The following is a 20524-nucleotide window of genomic DNA, read 5'->3' on the forward strand; positions in this document are numbered from 1 at the left end:
CTCCTTGTTAATACCCTTCAGGTGCTCCCCGTGCCCTTAGGCAAAGCTCGAATCCATCAGCCAACAAGGCCCTGTGTGCTGTGCCTTCTCCACACTCCCACTCTACCTTTCCTGAATGTATTTCCTCAAAGTACCCAGGGCCTGCCAGCTCTGAATTCTCACTGCTCCTGGATCATGTGTATATGATCTTCCTTAGGCCAGAGAGTGTTCCCACAGGGCATGAGCACCATGGCCTGCTGTGACTCCCGGTGACTTCTTCCCTAGACTGTAGCTTCCAGAGCTAGCACCTCTGTTTTCTTCTGCTGGATTCTGGTTGTCTAGCACAGTGCCTGGCATATGGTGAATGAGTAAATGCACAATGAATCTTCACCTATATTTCCTGCCTCACTCTACTGCATTTCAATCCCAGCAATAAGCATTTGCGGTTTGTAAAAGCAGGCCTTTGCTTCTGAGAGCCTCTCAGCCCTGTAAGCTATGACTTTACTTCGACCTCTATTGAATTCCTACATTCCTCCTACACCCAACAAAAATTCCTTCTTCATCTAAACATTCTCAAATTTCCCCAGCTCTAATTTGTAATTTATTAGTTGAATTGAATCCAAGATTGAGTAAGAGACCATAGAGGGAGAGAGGGCTCTGAGCCCTGTTCCTTCGATCATATTAAGTGTGGAAGCTGGGGAAATACTCCCCTAGTCCTGCTTTCCTCCTGGAAATTCCCATTGGCCTGATGAAGCCTAATGGGTTCCCCAGGGATGTTGATGGAAATATTTAATGCTCTATTAGGGCATCTAGAAGACTGCAACACCACACTCACCACTGGCAGAATTGGCCAGCCTGACTCTATGCATCGCCTAGTAATGTTATGGCAAGCCAGGCTCCTATTGACTCCAGTGAAATGGCACCATGTCTGAGAAGACAAAGAAGACGCTCAGAGACAGCGAATGAGACATAGGGTTTATTGGGGGAACTTACATACAGGGATGGTCCAGTGGCAGTGGGCTGGACAAGAGAACCACCACTGTTTGTAAAAAACATGCAGTTTATATAGCATTTTCACTTAGCACCCTCCACCTAGCAACTACCATCTAACCCAAAACAGAAGGCTTTGATCACCTGTACAACCTAGGTTCCAAAAGATGGCTGGGGGTTCAGGTGTCCTTCACAGTTAAGGTATGAAACTCCAGGTTAGCCACTCCCGGATTTCTTAGTTTGGGACTCTGAACACACATTCTTCTTAGACCATAATATCATTCTCAGTGTATTTGCTTAACTTGTTATCTTGTTATTGCTGTCAGGTGCGCCTGCCATAAACATTTCCTCTGTGTATAGTATATAAGGCCTTGCAGGTACTGCTTATAGCCAGCAAGTACCCAGGACTTTATATCGTTGCATCTCTTCTCCCTTCCCTTCGTTAAAATAATTGCCTGAGGCCCAGTTACAGTTTGCACTCTCACAAGCATCAAACCCTGGTGCTTCTGAACTTGAGAGATGGCAAGAGAGTGACTGTACCATTTCAAAATCCAGAATCTGTGTGGTAAATACTCTGTGGAGTGGCCAGATATACTTTGGCTGGGCTGACAGAGAGCCAAGCACTGCAAACATGCAGAGATTAAAATAAAGCAATAAAATGAAGGCATGTGCATGGTGATGACAGGACAACCAAGCTTTATTAAAATTATTCTGATATTATTCTTGGTAAACATATTTTTGAAAAAGCCAATTAAATTTATATGAAGAAAAAAGAATATTAGATCAATTTATTTTCAAACTGTACTTTGACTATTGATAGTTTTTTTTTTATTTCTGCAGATAGGTGCATTTCTCTTCTTATAAAAAGAAAACAAGAATTCCATAAAGCTGTGTTTCCTAGGTGAAATGGTGGGGCAATACCACTGTGCAATGTTTAAAGTTTGACCATGAAGGTTGAGGATTCCTCTTGGTGTGTTTAGAGTTTAAAATATTTGGATTTCAAAATTAGAAGATAATTATATAGAAGCAAGGAATGCTGCATGGAGCTTCGATATTAAATAAACTATCTTTAGAGACATTTGGTATAATAACCTGGCGCCCATGCACAGAGGACTGACTTGACCAATAACTGCCATCAAGCACTGGGAAAGCATTTACAGGTAAATCCTCTCCCAGGTGGGGAAACAATAGTGTGAGGGCTGACAGGTATAGCAAAGGGACTCAGGGATTTGCATTGACTTTTCCTAGCAAAGTGACCTCACTGTTTTGCATCTTCTTGTGTCAATGAAGCAGGAAGCTCTCAGCCAACATTTGTCCGCTTTTCAGTGTCCTCTGGATTGTTCCGCAGCCTCAGCTTAGTTTCCAGCTTCTGCTTCCATTCTTCTCTGAGCCTGAAAATAGAAACCAAATACACACAGATGGAACACTCATCTCCACGGCTGTTGGTTCAGGAGAGCTTTCTTCCTCTCCTGCCAGCCCCTGAAATTACGTGTATGTGTTCAGGTTTTAAAAGTCATGCAGAGGACATTCAAGTTTAAATATATATATTTATAATTTATTCATATTTATTTATTTATATAAGTGTGAGTAAACAGGTTCTCATTTTTGTTAAAAGTACTTAATCTTACTTCTCTGAATTTTCCTTTGAAAATATATTTAAAGTCAGGGAGCGTAAACCTGTCAGTCTAGACTTCTTTACACAGCAAACCTATCTTTCAACAGCAGAGGTGAAATAAAGATATTTTTAGACATACGCAAACTGAAAGAAATCACCAGCAGACTGTCACTATATGACATGTTAAAGGAATTCCTTCAAACAGAAGGAAAGTGACACAATATGGAAATCTGGATGTACACATGGAATGAAGAGTATTTGAAAAGCAACGATGTGGTTGTATATTAATACTTTTTAAAACTACTTAAATCTCTTTAAAAATAGCCCACTGTGGTCAGGCACAGTGGCTCATTCCTATAATCCCAGCACTTTGGGAGGCCAAGGCGGACAGATCACAAGGTCAGGAGTTCGAGACCAGCCTGGCCAATATGGTGAAACCCCGTCTCTACTAAAAGCACAAAAATTCCCTGGTCATGGTGGTGGGTGCCTGCAGTTTCAGCTACTCGGCAGCCTGAGGCAGGAGAATCGCTTGAACCTGGGAGGCGGAGGTTGCAGTGAGCCGAGATCACGACACTGCACTCCAGCTTGGGCGACAGAGTGAGACTCTGTCTCAAAAAAAAAATAAATAAATAAAAAATAGCCCACCATTGAAAGTGAAACTGTTAATGATGTACTGAGGGGTTATAGCATATGTAGACGTAAAGTAGTACTTTGTACAATAGCATAAAGGCCAAGAGGGGAGAAATGAGAATATACCATTGTAAGGTTCTTATGCTACACAAAAAGTGATAAAATATCACCTGAAGGCAGGCTATGATAAGTTAAGGACATGTACCATATATCCTAAAGCAACCACTAAACACAAAGAGCAATAGTTAAAAAGCCAACAGAAGAGATAACATGACATTATAAAAAGTACTCACTTGATCCAAAACAAGGCAGAAAAAGAGAAAAAGGGAATAAACAACAGATAAGAGAAATAGAGGACACATAGCACAATGGTAGATTTAAAACAAATCATACCAATTAATGTTAATGGTATAAACAATGCAATAAAAATGCAAAGACTGTCAATTGGGTTTTTAAAAGACAATATCTAAATATATGCTGCTTATAAGAAATCCACTTTAAATATGAAGACAAAATAGGTTAAAAGTAAAAGGACGAAGAGATAGTCCATGCTAAACCTAATTAAAGAAGGCTGGTGTGGTTATATTAATATCAAAGTAGTTTTCATAGCAAAAAATATTGCCAAAGAGAAAGAGGGTCATTTTGTAATAAGGGGGTCAATTCATGAAGATGATATAACAATCTGAAACATTTATGTACCTAATAACAGAATTTCAAAATACATGAAGCAAAATGTGATGGAACTGCAAGGAGAAATAGACAAATCTGTAATTATAGCAGAGATTTCAATACCCATCTTTCAATAATCAGTAAAACAAGTATATAAGAAATTGATAAGGATATAAAACACTTAAACAACACTATCAACCAACTTGATATTTATAGAATATTTATAGAATATTCTCCCTAACAACAGCAGAACACACATTCCTTTCAAACATACATGGAATATTTATGAAGATAGAAAATATTCTGGGCTATAAAACAAGTCTCAATAAATTTAAAAGGGTTCAATATGTTCCCTGTCTGCAATAATTAAATTAGCCTTAATAACAGAAAGATATCTGGAAAGTCCCCTAATTATTATGAAACTAAATAACAAATTCTAAATAACCCATAAATTAACAACCATAAATTGAAATGAAAAAAAATCATAATAATATCAAAAATACAAAAAAGAGGTAAATTTGACGAAAGATATATATAACTCATGTGCTGAAAACCGCAAACCATTGCTGAGAGATATTAAAACAGACCTAAATAAAGGGACATATATATTGTGTTCATATATCAAATACTCTAAATATTGTTAGGACGTCATTTCTCCCTAAATTGACCTATAGATTCAATTCTATCCCAATCAAACCAGCAGGCTGTTTTACATAACAGAAATTAACAAGTTGATTCCAAAATTCGTATGAAAATGCAGAGAACCTAGGATAACTAAAACAATTTTGAAAAAGAAGAAAAAGTTATAAGACTTAACACCACCTGACTTCAAGAATTATTGTAAACCTAAGTAATCAAAACAGTGTGACATTGGTGCCAATGGACAAATAGATCAATGGGACAGAAAAGGTCCAAAAACATTCCTACACATAGATGAGTTATTAATTTTCAACAAACGTGCAAAGACAATGTAGTGAAGAAAGGATAGTCTTTCCAACAAATGGTGCTGGAACCACTGGATATGCAAAAAAAGTGAACTGCAGTCTGTACCTCACATTATATTAAAAATTAAGTCAAAATATATTATTAATCTAAATGCAAAACTTAAATTCATATGACTTCTAGAAATAAAACAGAAGACAATCTTTGTGACCTTGGGATAGGCAAAGTCTTCTTAGATACAACAAAAGCAAAATCTATAAAAGAAATTTTTCTCATAAATTAGACTTGATCAAAACTGAGAACATCTCTGCAAAAGTGTAAACCCAAAGAAAATGAAAAGAAGACAATGATGAAGATGAGAGAAGAAACTAGTAAAATAGTTCTTATCTATTAAGGAGATATGGATATCAATTCAAACAGTAAGAAAAAAATAGAAAGGAATACAGAAAAAGGGAAACCGTAAAGCACTCTAAGTAACTAAGATGGTAGAAACAAGCCAGTTACAATAAATGAAAAGGGACTAAACTCACCAATTTATACTAAAATATGTCAGATTAGAAAAACATCCAATCCAACTGTGTCCCTTTTTTTTTTTTTTTTTGAGAAAGCGGAGTCTCTGTTGCCCAGGCTGGAGTGCAGTGGCATGGTCACGGCTCACTGCAGCCTTGACCTCCCGAGGCTCAAGCGATCCTCCTATTTCAGCCCCACTCCTCCTTCCCCCCCCAGTAGCTGGGACTACAGGCTCGTGGCAGCACGCCTGGCCAATTTTTGTACTTTTTATAGGGACAGAGTTTTGCCATATTGCCCAGCCTGGATTCAAACTCAAGTGTTCTACCTGCCTTGGTTTCCCAGAGTGCTGGGATTACAGGCATGAGCCACCGTGCTCAGACAACTAGGTGCTGTTTAAAAAAGACACATCTAAATTATAAGGACAGAGATAAGTTGAAAATAAGAAGACAGAAAAAAGATATATAAGGCAGATGCTAATAAAAACAAGATTGGTTTGGCTATGTTGACAGACTTAATATAAAGTCTGTTAATACAGTTATAAAGTCTGTTGATAAAAAGATCTTCAAAGAAAAAATCATCAGGGATAAAGTCACTGCCTAATAATAAAAAGGCTCACCTCACCGTGAAGATATTACACTTCTGAACATGCATGCACCTAATAAAATAGCCTCAAAATATATACAGAAAAAATTAATGGAACTACTTGGATTGTGAAGAGGCGGTGAGGAAGAAGGAAAAGATAAATTGCACTCTTTTTTTTTTTTTTCAAAATAACATTGTTTAGAAAACCTTTATAGTAGAAGATTTCAAGCATATAAAAAAGTAGAGAAACTAGTAATAACGAACTCCCCTATAGCTACTCCCCAGCTTCCCCAGCTTAAGGCTGATCTCCTTTCCCACATCTCCCTTCTCCTGCATAATAAACAAAATAACTGTATTTAGCTATTTTGTCCTTAAAGTGAATAACTCTTTTAAAAAGAAACTACCTTGCCATTATCACACTTAAAACATTAACAGGAGGTACTTGATATCATGAAATAAATATTTCATTAGTTCACAACTCTGAATGTCTTTTAATGTTGAACGTTAGGTTGGTTGAATCAGGACCCAAATAAAGCACATACATTCCTATTTGTTGCTATATTCTTTAGGTTTTCTTTAATCTGGAGATTCTCCCTCATCTTTCCCCTTCCCTTGCAGCTTTTTTTTTTTTTTTTTTTTTTGAAACCAGATTGTTTGTTCTGGAGAGTAGGCACAGTTTGAATTTTGCTGACTGTATTCCTGTGTGACTGTAACCCATTCCTCTGTCTCCTGTATATTCTGTTAATTAGTGGCTAGCACTAGAAGTTTGATTAGATCCGGATTTATTTTATTTTATTTTATTTTTGAAAAACTACATCACCGGTGATATGATGGACGGCCATCAAATCTGTCTGGTTGTATCTCTCTTTTTTTGATGTTAGCAGATATTAATGATCATTAGATCCAATTTACTTTCATTAGGTGTTTGCCAAATGTCAATAGCTTCTTTCTACCGGTCGCTTTTCACTTGTGTTTGGAGCCTGGAGCCATGGGGGAGGGGCCCTGCAGCAGGAGCTGTAGTCCGGGGGAGATGAAGTCACTGCTAGAAAACAGGACCCAGAGCAGGAAGGGTGTGGGGAAGAAATAGGCAGACTTAGCCTCCAGTCCTCTCATCTCCTGTTGACAGAACCTAGCGAGAAGCTGAAGGACAAGGTGATTCAAAGACTAGAATGGGAAGAGTGGTCACCTGAAGGGGGAGAATTAATGGCGATGGGGGTCAAAGCAGATCAGCCTGGCAGGGAAGACAGGAATGGGAGTGAGTCCTGGACCAAAGTAAGTAGGCAGCAAAGACCCATCTAAGAGCCAATTCCATGGTTTTCTTGGATCCAGTCAAGCATGCTTTTCTTGAGCACCTATTATATACTCAGCACTGCAGTATGACTTTGGAGAATACACAAGCAATATATAAAAATGGCGGTTTCTCCATTCCACAAATAGGGCAAGTTGTTCCCTTGCCTCAAGGTGTTTGCACATGGCATTTCTTCTGCCTAGAATGCTCTTGTCCATTCTCCCACCTTTGCCCAACTCTCTTCCCTAAGAGAAGAGGTTGGGGGGTGCCATCCTAGTTACCTGGAGGGCTGCCAACTCCAGCATACCAACACATCTGCACAGCAGCTCAACAAGCTGCTGGTGCCCAAGGGCCAAGTGAACCAGCTCTGAAGCTGGGACCCCCAGAAGACTGCAGAAAAAAACGCTTAGACCTTGTCGTGGGCAGGTGGGAGATGGCAGCATCTGTGTTGCCTCCCTGACCAGTTCCAAAATGGGGGAGGTTTGTGCACACCCCAGTGTGCATCGGTAGCCCAGGTGCTCCATCTGCTAATGAAAGAAGACGATCAAGTTTGCGCTCCCTCTGCCTACCCTCAAAGGGCAGTAACTCACCAGCATCCCTCTTCCTTCTCTTAGTGTCTGTTTCTCCATGATTAAAATAGCGATGAGGACACTGAGACCCAGGGAGATTTGGTTGCTCACCCCAGGGACCCAAAAGGATGAGCCCGGGCAGCTGGCTGCAAAGTCTCTGCTGTTCACTGCAATTCTGAGCTTGTTCCCACCCTTGCTCACTCTTGCAATTTTGTTTTCATCTTGTTTTTCTCCTCCAAGGGATGTCTTCCTTTGGCGTATTGCTGCTGCCATATTAGATCCTGGATTGTTAAATGGGAGTGCAGAAGAGGGAGGGGAACTAACATTCCTGAGCCCTGACCTTGGGTTTGGCACCAGGCTGGGTGTTGTCGGTACATTTCCATAGCCAAGCCTCCTAACAGTCCAATGATCGGGGACTTTATTTTCCATTTTGTGAAGGGATAACAGAGTGTTAATTAGAGCAGCGCCTCTGGAGCCTGGCTACCCAGATTCAAATCAGAAGAGGGCGAGGAGAACAAATAAGTTAAAGTCTTCTGCCATCCTATCGACCAAAACGTTTACATCCTTGCATTCTTTTGTTATATGCATAGATACTGTGTGTGTGTGTGTGTGTGTGTGTATGTATAGATATACATATATATATATTTTTTTTGAGACGGAGTTTTGCTCTTGTCGCCCAGGCTAGAGTGCAAAGGCAAGATCTTGGTTCACCACAACCTCCACCTCCCAGGTTCAAGTGATTCTTCTGCCTCAGCTTCCTGAGTAGCTGGGATTACAGGTGTGGCTACCACACCCAGCTAATTTTGTATGTTTAGTAGAGACAGGGTTTCTCCCTGTTGGTTGGGCTGATCTCAAACTCTCAACCTCAGGTGATCCACCTGCCTCGGCCTCCCGAAGTGCTGGGACTACAGGCATGAGCCACCACGCCAGGCCGCATGTATATATTTTTAGTATTTTAACAACGTGCACAATTTGCTTCAGAGGCTATTTTGTTCACCCCTTGGCTTGTGCCTCTCTTGGAGCCTTTGGTTTCTGCATCTTCCTCAGGCCAATTTCACTTCACCTGAGGCCTTTTGCCTGCTCCCCAGGGAACGCACACATGGTACAGGACTCTGAGCGGCCTAGCCTGGGGGACGAAGATAGCAGGAACTATAGAAATGACTGGCCACGCAAATCAGCTTTCTATGCCCTACTACTGTACTTCAGCAGGTGGGATGGTAGTCGGGAATAAGGCTGAGGAGGTCTCTGTAAGTGGGAGGCTGGGTTCCCCTCTAGGGTTCAGGAGGGGCTTTGGGAAGGCAGCAGTGAGTTTACTGCCTGTGAATTAAAGCACATCGTCAGTCCAGTGGCCGTGCAGTCATGGGCCCTGCTGTCTGGACAGCACACAAGGTCTCATACTCCCTTACCACACATAAGCCATGGCCTCCTCAGACAGCTGGCTGTCCCCCTTTGAGGGGACAGAGCTCAAAAGGGCGGTCCCTCCCTGCAGCCCATGATGGCTTTCTGCAGTGTGTGTGAGGGTGGCGAGCCTGCGCCGCTTCCACAGCAAGGTGACTGTCGTTTCCCACGGGAGTCAGGTCACTGCACTCCACTGCTCGGCAGACTCACTGGGCCAGAACAGGGATGCACACAAGGAGAGACCCCGCCTTCCCCTCCAGGAACCATGTAGGGCATCTTGTGTTTTCACCCAAATGGACGCTGAGAACCGGGCACTGCTTTCTTTGCTTGATTGCTTTTCACAGACACAGTGTTTGCCCCCCCACCCCCACCCCATTTAGTGTAACCCTCATGTGAAAGAAGGTGACATGGTGACAGAGAGGAGAGAGTTTTCCAGTTCATAAAGATAAGAATTAAAGGACTGTAAGCATGGAAAATTAAAATAATTACCTCCTCTGATATGCCCATCTGGCATTCTTCTGGGGAAATTAATTTTGCTCTTACAAAACAGACAAGATAATAATGGCTTGAAAGTCAGTGAAACTTCATCGACGGTCACAAAGGTACCACTGGTGCAGAGGTTGATAGTAGGGCAATTGCATGGGGGCTCAGGGAACTCTTTGTACCTTCTGCTTAATTTTGCTTATAATTTAGAACCTAAAACTGTTCTAAATTATAAGATGTGTTTTAAAAATGAGTTAATTCTAAAAAGTAGACAAACAAGCCACATACTTTCTCAGTGCGCTTCTTCCCAGTCGATGTTCCTCCGATTCTCGGTAGTAAGTCTGTTTACCAATTTCCCTTTCCCAGAAACGCTTGAGATCATGGCAGGTGTTCCGGTAGAAGACCTCCCGACGGGTGTATTGATTGTTCATCCCCTAAAAAAGAAAATAGCCATACAAATAACCAAAAAACATACGAAGAAATGCTCAACATCATTCATCATCAGGGAAATGTAAATTAAAACCACAATGAGATACCATCTTACTCCAATCCACCTTACTCCAATTTGACTGTTTAAAAGTCAAAAAACTAATAGGTGTTGGTGTAGATGCAGAGCAAAGAACACTTATATGCTGTTGGTAGGAATGTAAATGAGTACAACCTCTTTGGAAAACAGTATGGAGATTTCTCAAAGAACTGAGAGTAGATCTACCATTTGATTCAGCAATTCTGACTACTGGGTACCTACCTAAAGGAAAAGAAGTAATTATATAAAAAAGACACCTGCATGTGTTTGTTTATCACAGCACAATTCACAATTGCAAAGATATGGAGTCAAACTAAGTGCTCATTAACTGATGAGTGGATCAAGAAAATGTTTTGTGTGTGTGTGTGTGTGTGTGTGTATGTGTGTGTGTAATGGAATACTACTCAGCCATAAAAAAGAATAAAATAATGTCTTTTGCAGCAACCTGGATGGAACTGGAGGTCATTATCCTAATGAAGTAACTCTGGAATGGAAAACTAAATACTGTGTATTCTCACTTATAAGTCGGGGCTAAGCCACGGGTTTATAAAGGGTTTATAAACAGAGTGGTATAATGGGCACTGGAGACTCAAGGGAGAGAGGTTGGGGATAAAATGTCACTTATTGGGTGCCATGTACACTATTTGGGTGACAAGTGCACTAAAAGCCATGACTTAAACACTATACAATTTACCCATGTAACAAAAACCCACGTGTACTCCTAAAGCTATTGACATAAAAAAATAGAAGCTGAACCCCCATAAAACATGATCCCTGAGACTCTGCAGGGTATAGGCATCCTGACCCTGCTGTTGACATGAGGGATACCTGGCCAGCCACAGGACCTCTGCAAGTGGGAGGACAATGGTGGCCTCAGTGCTTGCTGCTGGCTGGTTGTCAGGACACAGTGAGATGTGAGTGCAAGCCTCCCATAAGCTGGCACCTGGCAAACGCCTCTGCCCTTCCTTCCTCCTCACAGAAGAATCATTTCTCACCTTCCAGCAGCAGGAACATGCACCAGGAATTTTGTGAACCTAAGTCCATTTCGTTATCACAGCTGCTACATGAGATGGCCATGACCTTCATCATCTTTTAGGTGAGACATTTGAGGAGTGACAGGCTTCAGACTTCTGAAAGTTTCCAGGCCCTTTACTAAAGGAGTTTATCAGAGAAAATGGTTCCAGTGCCTGACACCCCCAAAGCAAGCTGCTTTGAGGTGTGTGTGTGTGTGTGTGCATGCACACACGTGGGCTCTTGTGTGTGGAATTATACATATCAGACACTCAAAATGCTCACTTTTTTACATGCAGAAACTGCTTGACTTTCAGACCAGCTGAGTGAATATAGTAGAAAGCTCAAAAGCAGAAGCTCCTGTCTGCTGGTGGGAACCCCTGCAGAAGAGTGTGGGGAGATGGGAGCCTGCAGAAGCTGGCCTGGCATGCCCCAGAGAGGATTTGGACCTTATCTCAGGAAGGGCTTACAGTGGGGAAATGGTGGGTCCAGACGGGCATTTTGCCAGATGTTCTGGGGGCAGAGACTGGAGAGGTGAGAGTGTATGCAGGCGAGAAGTGACTGGGCTGCTGGGAGAGCCCAGAGAGATGCTGTGACCAGGGTGGGAGGGGAAAGGGTGATGAAGAGTGGACAGATTCACAGGAAACTCTGCCTGGAAAATGAAGGAGAAGGGCTGTCAGTGGGTACTGCCCTGTCTCTGCCTGTCCACAGATGGGAAATGTAGGAGGAGGAGGGCCATGGGGAGTGGGCTCAGGCTGTGCTGGATGGATGGAGTTTGAGTTTCCTGGGTGCCGACCCCCAGGGGGAAGCAAGGAGGGGTGCCTGACACATGGGTCTGGAACTCAGCATAGAGGTCTGTGCCACAGGTCTCAGAAAGACCGGGGCAGTGGGGCAAGGTAGAAGGAGAAAGGGGTTTGAAGCCAGATATTCACTCCAGACCTGTGTTTCCACTGCCTTGATGTACCGTCTATCTGTCACATGGGTTCTCCTGGCCTCAGTTTTCTCATCTTTAAAATTTCTCTGAAGGCCAAGTTTGACTCCAAATGTGAAAGTGTTCTGCAATTTATAAAGTTCTGAATAAATGTAACCAATGAGCTTGGTCCTGGCCCACTGATTTTTCTGACTGTTGTCTGGCATAGGGAATCATTAGTCCGGCATAGGGACATCATTAGTCTGAGCTAATTAAATGTCATTGAAAACCCTGAATAAGTGTGAATCTTTATTTACACACAATATTGAGTGTGTGGCTTCTTGGGTATATGACAGATTCATTTATCTCTATCCTTGGTCTGTTGGCCACCATTTAGGAAAGTTTGGATGACAGTAGAAGTTCTTAAGTTGAACCATGTACTACGTACGGCCATGCCCAGAGGAGCATTGGGTAAGAACATTTGTCTTATATTCTTTCACTTCTCATATGTCAGAGATAAGCCTCACCACGCCCACTCACTGGGAGGTGTCCCACATGTGTAAAATGGGAGATACATGTTTTTCTAAGAAATAGCAGAGCTCCCTTTGGGTTGAAGAGTGACATCCATCTCTACCTCCATCTGCATAACGATATTTTATAAACTAACCAGCTGTGTGTGTGTGTGTGTGTTTTGCTGGAAAATGCTGCTGACACAATGGTGAAAACAAGTAAAATCTCTAAGAAAAAATGCATTTCACTTTTAAACAAACTACCTTGTCTTCTTAACTTGTTTTAGTCATTGTTCTCACTATGGGCAGAACTGTAGTGGCTACTATCACCAATTTTGTAGCTTCAAGGAAACACAATTAATGATAACTTTAGAAATACACTTTTAGGAAAAGATAAAAATAAAGCAGAAAGAAGGGATTAAATATGTTTAGGCCAGGTGCAGTGGCTCATGCCTGTAATCCCAGCATTTTGGGAGGCTGAGGCTGGAGGATCACCTGATCCCAGGAGTTTGAGACCATGCTGGGCAACATACAGAGATCCTGTCTCTACAAAAATAAAAAATAAAAAATTAGCTGGCCATAGTGGTATGTGCCTGTGGACCCAGCTATTCAGGAGGCTGAGGTGGGAAGCTTGCTTCAGCCCAAGAGGTCAAGGCTGTAGTGAGCCATGTTTGTACCACTGCACACTAGCCTGGGGGACAAAGTGAGACCCTGTCACAAACAAACAGACAAACAAACAAACAAATATGTAATACCCCATCCTTCTTCACTCTAAAGGGCTGACACTGGGATCAGACAGGGCCCTTCCTCAGGGGACTTCAGATAACAGGGAGTGAGGCACTGGCACTGCATATGATAGGCACTGAAATGGGACACACAAGGAGGGTGCCCTGACCTGGCCAAGGGTTTGGGGCTCCTTCTAGGGGGAGGGACTTGCAGGATGAGCAGACAGGAGCACTCAGGGTATAGGAAGTGGTCTGTGCAGAGATCTGCAGTGGGAACCTTGCGGAACAGAGAGTTGCAGAAACAGATTGGGGATTGGCTGAGGTCGAGTTGCGGGGGGGGACCGAGGGCAAAGGAGCATGGGAGCTCTTTTTAGGATAATGGAAATGTTCTGTGTCTTGTTTATTAGTTATTTATTTATTTTTTAAGAGGGAGTTTCGCTCTGTCACCCAGGTTGGATTGCAGTGGCACGACCTCAGCTCACTGCAACCTCCACCTCCTGGGTTGAAGCAATTCTCCTGCTTCAGCCTCCCGAGTAGCTGGGATTACAGGTGCCTGCCACCATCCCCGGCTAATTTTTGTATTTTTAGTAGAGACAGGGTTTCACCGTGTTGGTCAGGCTGGTCTCAAACTCCTGACCTCAGGTGATCCACCTGCCTCCACCTCCCAAAGTGCTGGGGTTACAGGTGCGAACCACCGTGCCTGGCCTGTGTCTTGTTTATAGTGTTGATTATATAGCAGTATACAATTGCTAAAACTTACCAAACTCTATATTTTAAATGAGTGAATTTCACTACACGTAAGTTATTCCTCAGTAAACATAGGGGAATAGCTTCTTTTGTCTTTGGACTAGAAGTTCAAGTTCCCTGGGCTGGGCACGGTGGCTCACGCCTGTAATCCCAGCACTTTGGGAGGCCGAGATGGGTGGATCACTGAATGTTCGAGATCAACCTGTCCAATATGGTGAAACCCCGTCTCTACTAAAAATACAAAAAATTAGCCAGGTGTGATGGTGGGTGGGCACCTGTAGTCCCAGCTACTTGGGAGGCTGAGGCAGGAGAATGGCGTGAACCCAGGAGGCGGAGCTTGCAGTGAGTCGAGATCATGCCACTGCACTCCAGCCTAGGTGACAGAGCGAGACTCCATCTCAAAGAAAAAAAAAGAAGTTCAAGTTCCCTGGCTCTAACCTACTGGGAGACTCTGTTAGCATCTTGTCATTAGGGTTTAGCCCATTTCTTCACAGGTAACGTGTAACGTGTATTTCTGTGAGTATTTGTGCTTCGATTTCCTGGTGTCTACAATAAGGACAACTGCTCTCTTAGTAGAAGTGTGATGAGGAGACTATCCATAGTTGGAAAGCTCTTGATAAGTAAATAGCTCTATTCCTCTGTATCCCCTCAGCCCAAAACGCCATCCAACCTTGTGCTTGAGAGAAATCATGCTCCTGCGTCCAGTCAATCAGCACCAACTTGGACGAACCATAACCTCCATAACCCTTAGGAATTTTACTTCACAAAATCAACAAATTAATTAACGCTTACAGAGAACAACCACATGAAGGGCTGTGAAGACACTGATTCGGTCAAACCAAATGTGTCGCACTTGACCGCCTGTGAGGCATCTGTGCTGCCCCAGGAGCCAACTCACATTCGGCAAATCAACGGGAACAAAGGAACATTTGTCCCTTGTGAGCCTTAACGCTGTGCCAGCAATTTGATTTCCCAAGTCTCAGTTACCCAGAGTATTAAACTCAAATTGAGAAATCTGAGAGCTGCTTTTTTAAAAGAGGCTTTTGGCTTACACTGAGTGTGCTTGTGACTCTTGGCTAGGATGGTTCAATGCACATCACTGACTGTGCACACCACTCACGTACTTCTTGCCTATTCAACACCTGAGAGCAAGTATTTCATGATGATTTTTCACATATCCAAAAGTATGTTTAACCACCTTTCACATTTTTCTTTATGATTGTGGCTTGAATAGAACAGAAGGGTTCCAGTTCCAAGTAAGATGGAGGAAGCACACCCTAATCTGTCCCTCCAAAGAACGCAGCCTGGACAGAATGTGTGGTGCAGCTGTTTGAGGACTCTGAAAAGTAAACAGCAGCAGGTAGATTAGGGGAAAAACCCCAGAATTCCAGTTACCATTGAACAGTGCTAAATTTTCTGTTTTTACTCTGGTATCCCCAGTTTAGACTCAAGGCAACCCAGAAGTGGGAACAAGGATAGAAAGAGCTCTGAGAAGTCCTCTGGTTCCAGGGAGAAAGGGAATTGGAACTCTCACACATTGCTGGCAGACTGCAGGATGGTACAGGTATTATTGTGAAAAACAGTTTGGCAGTAGTTTCTTTTCTTTTTTTCTTTTTTCTTTTCTTTTCTTTTTTTTTTTTTTGAGAAGTTTCCTTCTCGTTGCCCAGGCTGGAGTGCCATGGTGTGATCTTAGCTCACTGCAACATCCACCTCCCAGGTTCAAGGGAGGATATGACTGCAGAGGCAAAGCATGAAGGAACTGAGGGGAACCTGATGGAATTGTTCTGCATTCTTCATGGCTGTGGTTACACGAAGTTGTATGTATGTTAAAATTCATAGAACTAGGCTGGGCGCGGTGGCTCATGCCTGTAATCCCAGCACTCTGGAAGGCCGAGACAGGTGGATCACGAGGTCAGGAGATCGAGACCATCCTGGCTAACATGGTGAAACCCCGTCTCTACTAAAAAATACAAAAAACTAGCTGGGCAAGGTGGCGGGCGCCTGTAGTCCCAGCTGCTCAGGAGGCTGAGGCAGGAGAATGGTGTAAATCTGGGAGGCGGAGCTTGTAGTGACCTGAGATCCGGTCACTGCACTCCAGTCTGGGCGACAGAGCGAAACTCCGTCTCAAAACAACAACAACAACAACAACAACAACAAAATTCATAGAACTGAGTACACACAAAAGAATCATTTTTTTTACTGTGTGTTAATTTAAAAATAAAAAGTTTAACAACGGAACAGAAAATGCTTTTGGTAAAATGCATTTTGACTCTGCTGATTTGATAAGATTCAGGCATGGAAAAGTCTCAAAGATTATTTACTGTCACTGAGACCCCAGTGAGCCCTGCCACCCAATTGTCCTGTGAACCAGCAGCACTGGCATCACCACGGAGTTAGAACAAGTGCAGAATTTATCAAGGCCCAAATCGGAATCAAACCCTGCATTTTCATTTCATCCCCAGAGGACTCCTGTGCATACTACAGTTTAAGCAGCTCTGCTTCAGAATTACAAAGGCCGAAGCTAAGGTACAGCCTCCTCAGTACTAGTCTCCCGAGAAGCCCACTGTGGTGGAGCATCTCTATTTGAAGATTCCTTGAGGGTGTTCGTTTCTTTGGGGTATTGGCATCTCACAGTCCATATGCACTATTTTTCTCAGAGGCTGGTTAAGTGGACACTGGCACCGATTTCCGGCTTTCTCACAGTTTAACTTGTTTTGATTACATCATCGAATTATATAAATTAGGTATGGAAAAACCCCACTAGGATTTGTGAGTCATTCCCAAGCAGATGCAAGCAAAGGAGTTCAGGGGGAAAGCTGAATCCCAGCCGCTGAGAAAGACAGGTTTACAGGCTTACAAGGGGCACATCCACTTTCCTCCCCGCCAAAGAGTGAGATGAACCTCCACCAGGTTCCCATCCACATCAAGTTCAACATCCTTTACCTTTGAGATGAATCTGCTGCTGCCTTGATGTGTTGTAACAGAAGGCAAGTATTGTAACTCCTGTTTCCTCAGCTCTGGGGCTCTCAGAGGCCACAATCTGGTCCTGAAACCTCAGGGTCTTAATCTTTTATATGCAGAGGGGAGGAGTTACAGAAATGCCTTCGCCTGACAAGGTTACACACACCAAATTAGCACTAGAATCAAAGAGATCTTATTCCAGGGACAAAGTGTAAAACAGTCCCCATCCCCTGCTCCCTCTGCCCACCCTAAGGGCAGGTAAGCTTCTGCTCTGGCAGGTTCTACAGAGGCCATGACTTGGCTGGAAGTAAAGTTAATGTTTAGAACATGCCCTGGATCATCTGTAAGCATGAATCCTTAGTGCATCAGGCCAGGCTGCCCTTCACAGCCCAGGGGATAAAGAAGGCGGGATGGTGTGACAAGTCACACTTCTGGGTCACCTTACAGGATGACTTAGAGAGTCATGTTGTTCTTTGGAACCGCTAATCCAAGGATAGAGCTGGGTGGGGACATTTCACAGTATGCTCAGTCCTCCCCTAATGGGAACAGGAACAGTGACCGTTTTCCAGTAAAAGGCATCAAACCAAAAAGTGAACCAAACTTTCGCTTCCCAGTTGAAAATGCCCTTTAGGCATTTCAAGGAGCATGGTATGTTCTGGAGTGAAACTTCTGGGGTGGTCCCCTGTCTGGAAACAGACCCAGTCCAAGTCATCATCACACCCTGCTTTGCCACTAATAAGCCTGCTTCTGACTTAGGTTACAGGAGCCGCAGTGTTGATACTAAGGGCAACCCTGGTATCACTGGAATATAATTAAAGGCAACAAAAATACCCATTTTGCTTTTTGTTTTTTCTTCTGATAAATGTTATACACAAGCAGACAGAATAGGATAAAAATGTTGTTTAAATATTTTTACTGTAAATTTAAATACCCATTTCCTCTTTAAAAAATTCACAGTGAAACTGAATATTTAATAGGTAGAAGGTCATCTTGAAGGATTGGGTTGTTTTGTTTTTGTTTATTCAATGACATGCTAAATGCTGGGAAAGTCTTTTTCATTACACTAGATTCCTTAAACTTTATTGAAGCCATTAGCGAGTCCTCCAAGAAAAAGCTTATAAAATTAAGCTTAAGTGTTGCTACTCCTCTTGGGCTCACAAATGATCAAAACGAAAAACCAAAACAAAGCAAAACCCTAATCCACTAGCAGGAATTTCATAGCCTCCATAATTTGTTTACTTCAAAGCACAAACATTTACAATTTTTCCAGTTCAGCTGAATTTTGAATCAACAGCTTTCTGAATTTCCAAATTTCCTTTCTGTTTATAATTGATTTAATGGACAGAGACTCCTACAAGGGTCTTCTCATTCAGACTGAAGCCAAGTATTTTATTTAGAGTTAGAGTATGTCTTTAATCCATGTTACCCGCAGACTTTCTCTGAGAAGTTTAAGAAGACTCCAGAGACAGAAGAAAATTTCTCTGTGGGGGTGGGAGTGGGCCGTGGCTGATTCTGTGTCTCTGTAGCCACAGTTGTTGACTTGGATCTGTTCCTGAGATGCTCTCTCACATTTTAGGGTTTACAGTCATATAGGGATGGAGGGAGAGATGTTTAGCGCAAGGTCCTTCCTGCTCTGACACCAGTGTTGTTCACATCACAGGCTAGGAAGAATTTAAAATTGTTCTTAAAAAATCTTACAGCTTGGGAGGGGCCTGGGTGATAATAGGGCATGACCATTTCCCAATTTAGCAAGCTCCCATCTATGTGTGTGTGTGTGTGTGTGTGTTTTATTTTTGCAAAGTTTTATATTTTCCACTTCATGGCTTGATTTCAAATAGTTCTGATTAGCTCAAGCTATTTACCCCACTGGAAACCAAGCTCCTACCTAATGACAGGGATCCCACTAGAGGAGGGAGCTGTAATAAACTGAGTGGACAGGCCCTTTGCTTCCGCAACTAGTCCTGGCAGTGTCAAGGTTCCTTCCCTGATGCCCAGACCCCCGTGGAACAGGAGCCCCTTCCTGGCACACTTCCTGGACAGTGGGTGTGGTTGCATTTACTGGTACTCACAGACATTTCTGGCTCCCCTCCTTCTTCTGGACACAAAGAGGACTGCTTTACCCGACTTCCCTACAGAGCCATGGGACCGGCTCTAGCAAAAGCCTGGAAAGGAGGCAACTTGTCCTCTGGTGTGAGATTTTCCATGCTTGCTCCTCCTACTGCTGTGAACCCCAAAGCCTCAGGTTGCTGGAAGATTGCATAAGCCTGGGACTGAGTAAGACCTTGGATGGCCCTGAAACGTTGGCTGTAAGTTTTGGGAACAAAAAATAAACTGCCACAGTTGTATGTTTCAGAAAACTTGGTGTTGCCTATTACGGCATCATAAACCAGCCTTTCTGACTGATACACACATATATAAAATATAATTGTCAAAAACTAAGTATGCTGTGGCTGAAACTTTGTAAGATTTGTTTTGTTGCCATGGCAAAACTCTGTCTCTACTAAAATACAAAAATTAGCTGGATGTGGTGGTGGGTGCCTATAATATCAGCTACTCGGGAGGCTGAGGCAGGAGAATCGCTTGAACCCGGGAGGCGGAGGTTGCAGTGAGCCAAGATCGCACCATTGCACTACAGCCTGGGCGACAGAGTGAAACTCTGTCTCAATAAATAAATAAATAAATAAATAAACAGACAAACAAACAAATAAATAAATAAAATAAATAGATTTGTATTGTTGCTTAGTCTTAAAATTAACCACTATTTTGCCTGTTGATAAGGGAGTGTCAAAGGAGAAGGGTGCTTTTAATGGTGGGAGGAGGATACTGGTTACCACCTAAGAGCCACTGTCTACTTTCCTGTGACTCAATCTCAGTTTTGCTTGGGTAACCCACCCTTCTTCACACAGCCACGTGCTTCACTGAGCCAGTCATGACAGTCCATGGGCTGGTGACACAACTCGAACTAAGGTACTGGTTAAGATTTCCCTTTCCTAAAAAACACATGTTGGGAGTAGCCTTCTTTCTCCCTTGGATTTTGTTGTGTGGAAATAGTGCAATCATGTTGGGACCACAGTGGGAGCTAAACCATCGCTGAAACTGGCAGAGTGGAGAGACAGAAAAACCCATGTTAGTGATGACATTGCTGAGCCACTGAATTCACCAGCCCCCAAGGCTCCCAAACTTGGACATTCATGGTGAGTATGAAAATTAACTTCCTTTGTAGTTTAAGTCAGTTGAGATGTTCTTTTACAGTGGCCCTTGAACAACGTGGGTTTGAACTGTGCAGGTCCACTTATACATAGATTTTCTTCCACCTCTGCCACCCCTTAGACAGCAAAGTCAACCATTTCTTCTTCTTCTTCCTCCCCCTCCTCAGCCTACTCAATGTGAAGGCAATGAGGATGAAGACATTCATGATGATCCACTTCCACTTATAAATAGCAAATATATATATTTTATTGTATTTAATTAATTTAATTT

At 42.8% G+C, this 20524-nt stretch overlaps 2 protein-coding genes across 2 annotated transcripts in view; one reads left to right on the forward strand and one right to left on the reverse strand.

Moving 5' to 3' along the window:
- Positions 1-1645: 1645 nt before the first annotated feature.
- Positions 1646-15139, reverse strand: LOC105509772. Its single transcript, XM_011939235.1, has 3 exons — positions 14876-15139; positions 9944-10089; positions 1646-2360 (listed from the first exon to the last, which is right to left on the reverse strand). Exons 1-3 carry the CDS (start codon positions 14888-14890, stop codon positions 2270-2272), a joined length of 252 nt encoding a protein of 83 aa, XP_011794625.1. The 5' UTR covers positions 14891-15139; the 3' UTR covers positions 1646-2269.
- Positions 15140-19969: 4830 nt separating this feature from the next.
- Positions 19970-20524, forward strand: part of LRRC2 (leucine rich repeat containing 2) — an 86962-nt gene continuing 86407 nt past the window's right edge. The window contains exon 1 of the mRNA XM_011939231.1: positions 19970-20238. The gene's annotated coding sequence lies outside the window, so the exon portion shown is untranslated. The remainder of the gene's footprint in view (positions 20239-20524) is intronic.

Source organism: Colobus angolensis, unplaced genomic scaffold, assembly GCF_000951035.1.
Source record: "Colobus angolensis palliatus isolate OR3802 unplaced genomic scaffold, Cang.pa_1.0 Scaffold18, whole genome shotgun sequence".
Taxonomy (NCBI): domain Eukaryota; kingdom Metazoa; phylum Chordata; class Mammalia; order Primates; family Cercopithecidae; genus Colobus; species Colobus angolensis.

Excerpts from the sequence above, each read along its gene's own strand:
- LOC105509772 (XM_011939235.1), bottom strand. Across the intron at positions 2,361-9,943 it reads GGAAGAAGCGCACTGAGAAA|GCTCAGAGAAGAATGGAAGC; the intron begins GTATGTGGCTTG and ends TTCTATTTTCAG.